Source organism: Galeopterus variegatus, unplaced genomic scaffold (genome assembly GCF_000696425.1).
Source record: "Galeopterus variegatus unplaced genomic scaffold, G_variegatus-3.0.2 Scaffold8806, whole genome shotgun sequence".
Lineage (NCBI taxonomy): Eukaryota > Metazoa > Chordata > Mammalia > Dermoptera > Cynocephalidae > Galeopterus > Galeopterus variegatus.
In genome coordinates this window covers 80,479-83,588 of record NW_007734917.1, presented here as the reverse complement: position 1 = coordinate 83,588, position 3,110 = coordinate 80,479, and the positions used below count along the sequence as shown (strand labels likewise).

The following is a 3,110-nucleotide window of genomic DNA, read 5'->3' as shown; positions in this document are numbered from 1 at the left end:
CCCCCATCCCACTGAAGTTGGACTTGGTCACGTGATTTGCTCTGGCCAATGGAACGTTAGTGGATGTGACATGAGCTGGGGCCTCAAATGTGGCTGCACGGTTGCCTTGGCTCAGCTCTTTCACTCATGCTAGTCACCACGATGAGAATGTACCCTGGATAGCACGAGTCAGAGAAGCCCATCCTAGATTAGTCAAACTGCAGCTGATCTGAAGTCCTGTGATCAAAAAATAAGGATAGAAATTTTTCCAAACTGGATAAAGCTAAACCAACATGTCCAGGAAGCTCAAGGAACCCCAAATACAAGATATATGTGATTAGGGATGGAGGGTAGACTCAGTAGCATGTTTTGCTCTTGAAAAGAAATGGTGAGAGGCTTGAGAAGGCAAAAAGAGAAGCAGAAGGGAGGAGCCAGGGAGGATGTACGTCGATCTTTCCTCACCCTCCAGAGAGTCAGTAGCATCTATTAAGGTCATGCATAGTGAAAAGCATGAGAAGACACGGCGGGAGGTAGAGGAGCTGAATTTTCTTGCAGACTAATGTGGGGAAACCAGACACAGCGCAGGCAAACAGAGGCTCCCAGAGGGTAATGGGAATGGAAGGGCAGGCCTCCTCCTCCAGAGGTTCACGGAAACCCAAAGGGGAAGGGGCCTTCAGACAGCACCACGTACATGGTAACGAGGAAAGGGAACTGATCAGGGAAAGGTTAAGGAACTGCCTGTGAGTCCCAGGTGACATTGAAAACCACACATTTTCAAACCAGAATAGTCTGTCAAAAATTTCTGGGCCGTTCTTGAGTGGGAAAGGTAGGCTTTGAGATGTTGTCATTTCTGGGACATTGTGATGGATAGAAGAGATGAGATTGCATATTTAGGATTGGGGACTCTCTCCCTAAATTCAGAAAATGTGATCACTGAAATGGATTTAGAATGACAAGCCTTACTGAGCGTTTCATTCAAAGAAAAGTGTTTTCATCTGTAATTTAATTTGTATGCTTCACAGGGCTGGGAAGATGGTAGCTGCTGAATCTGTACACTATGCAGTTTAGGTTTCCCTTTACAATTAACTTGCCAAAGAATACAGAGACCAAAATCAAACCCCATTTACAGTAACTGGCATGCCTTGGGGAGCTGGTGACATTTCATATTCTCTACCCTGACTGAATCATTGCCCACTCAGCTTAATCTTGTAAATTAGTGTCAGTAGGCATGGCATATGTCCTGAATGAATTTTTTCTTAGATTATCATCAGTCTTGCTTATCAATTGGTATTTTCTCAAATTCTCTGGAGATGTTCACTTTGTGATCAGAATAAAGGTGCCAGTTACCTAAAATAGTACCTCCAGTGAGCTCTACTGGAGCCTCTCCCCTGCTGTGCTTTGGGGCATTAAGAATTTGAGTCTACAGAGTGTCAGGAACAGGCTTTGTGACCTGATCCCCTGTCTCTCTCTGCATCTGACAGTCTAGCCTGGTAATGCAACTGCCTCCTGCTTACAGTCCTGGCACCCTTCTCCTGGGAGCTTTCACAGTACCATTATGTAAACAGAGGACTCTCCAAGCAGCTGAACGCTGCAGCCTCTCCCCTCTCCCCAGAGAGTAGTCCTGCCTCATATTGAAGCGTGAAATCTGTTTCATAACTAAAAATGAGCAGGAGGGTGGAGGTGGGCGTGGGCTTTCTCAGACGTCTGTCCAGCCACTGGGCCATGGCACCTAACGATCCAGCAGGACCTTCCCTCCCTCCTTCACTCAGTGGTGTTTATTAGGTGTCCTTGGCTCTTTGCAGTTTCATCAGCCCAAAAGAAACTCCCATCTCCTGGCTTTCTGAGTAACCTTCTACTCCTGTTTTTCCAAATCACAGCCCTATTTCGCACTGATTTTATAACCGCATTCTCTGTGCCTGTTAAGCTCTCTGATCACATTCCTAGAATGAAAGGGGAGGTTCATTCAGCCTCCAAAAGGTTCCTGTGAGGCCTCTGATCCTCGCAAGGAGCAAGTCAGTCCCACACGCTGCACCCACAAATAGGGCTCTCAACACAGGAAGGACATCAGAACCCCCACAAACTGCAGGCCCCTCACTGCAGCCTCCCAGCTAAGCCAGGCAGTAGCGCGGCTCTGCCGTGCCAAGAGCTCCGGCATTGACATGCCCAGGGTGTCTCCGGAAGGTTCCCAAATTAGTAAACACATATCACTTGGGCTGTTTCCCTGGGTAGCAACTTATACCTGGTTGCCTGACAAGTTTATTAATATCCATTAACTCTGTCCTGTTCCCACATTAATAATACAAAAGACACAGGTCGTCCCTAGCTATGTGGATCACCCGAGGTCATTAAGGATACAAACTGCACTGCTTCTTTTGGATTCCAGGTACCTGGAGGTTGTTTTCCTTTCAGTTTCCTTGAATTCCCAGTAATCGCACTGTCGCCATCCTCGGCGGGAAATGCAGGAGATTCTGCACAGTCGGTTCTCTCGGCAAATGCGTGGAATCTGAAACACAAAGATGTTCAGCTTCAGGCTGCTGCAGATGCCATCCTCGGCGGGAAATGCAGGAAATTCTGCACAGTCTGTTCTCTCGGCAAATGCGTGGAATCTGAAACACAAAGATGTTCAGCTTCAGGCTGCTGCAGAGGTGTTTGCGCATGCCTGTTAATTCTCTTAGGACTGTGAATTTGCTCTCCTGTGGTGCCAAGCATCTTAATCCTAGTCATGTTCACTGCTTTTCCCTGACCCACAAGCAAAAGACAGGGAGGTAGAACAGAGAGAGACTTGCGAATGGTTTGGGATTTTAGCTGACGAGTCGTCTTTTCATTACGGGGTAGTTAGCTCAAGCTAAGGGTATTGCTTGATCCTGGGAAAATGATATTCTATGCTTATATTTATGCTTTTGTTCCTAGGGTTTCATCACGTCAACACGGTTTAGATAAGCCGGGAGTCTAAGGGGGGGCCTCAGCAGCACCCATCAGCTCTGTGGGTTGAGTGTTGGAAGCTGGTGACACAGGCAGGATTGGCCAGTGTGCCTACTTTAACTCAGCAAACACACACTTCCCCAGAATCGGAGCTTAAGCACTGATGAAAACAATTCCTGTGTGGGCAAGTTTTCGGGCCCACCTAACTC

At 47.4% G+C, this 3,110-nt stretch overlaps 1 protein-coding gene across 1 annotated transcript in view; it reads right to left on the bottom strand.

Moving 5' to 3' along the window:
* Positions 1-2,298: 2,298 nt before the first annotated feature.
* Positions 2,299-3,110, bottom strand: part of LOC103608770 (von Willebrand factor A domain-containing protein 3B-like) — a 47,120-nt gene continuing 46,308 nt past the window's right edge. Inside the window, exon 7 of the mRNA XM_008593167.1 lies at positions 2,299-2,482. Coding sequence (XP_008591389.1) covers positions 2,299-2,482 — 184 coding nt within the window. The remainder of the gene's footprint in view (positions 2,483-3,110) is intronic.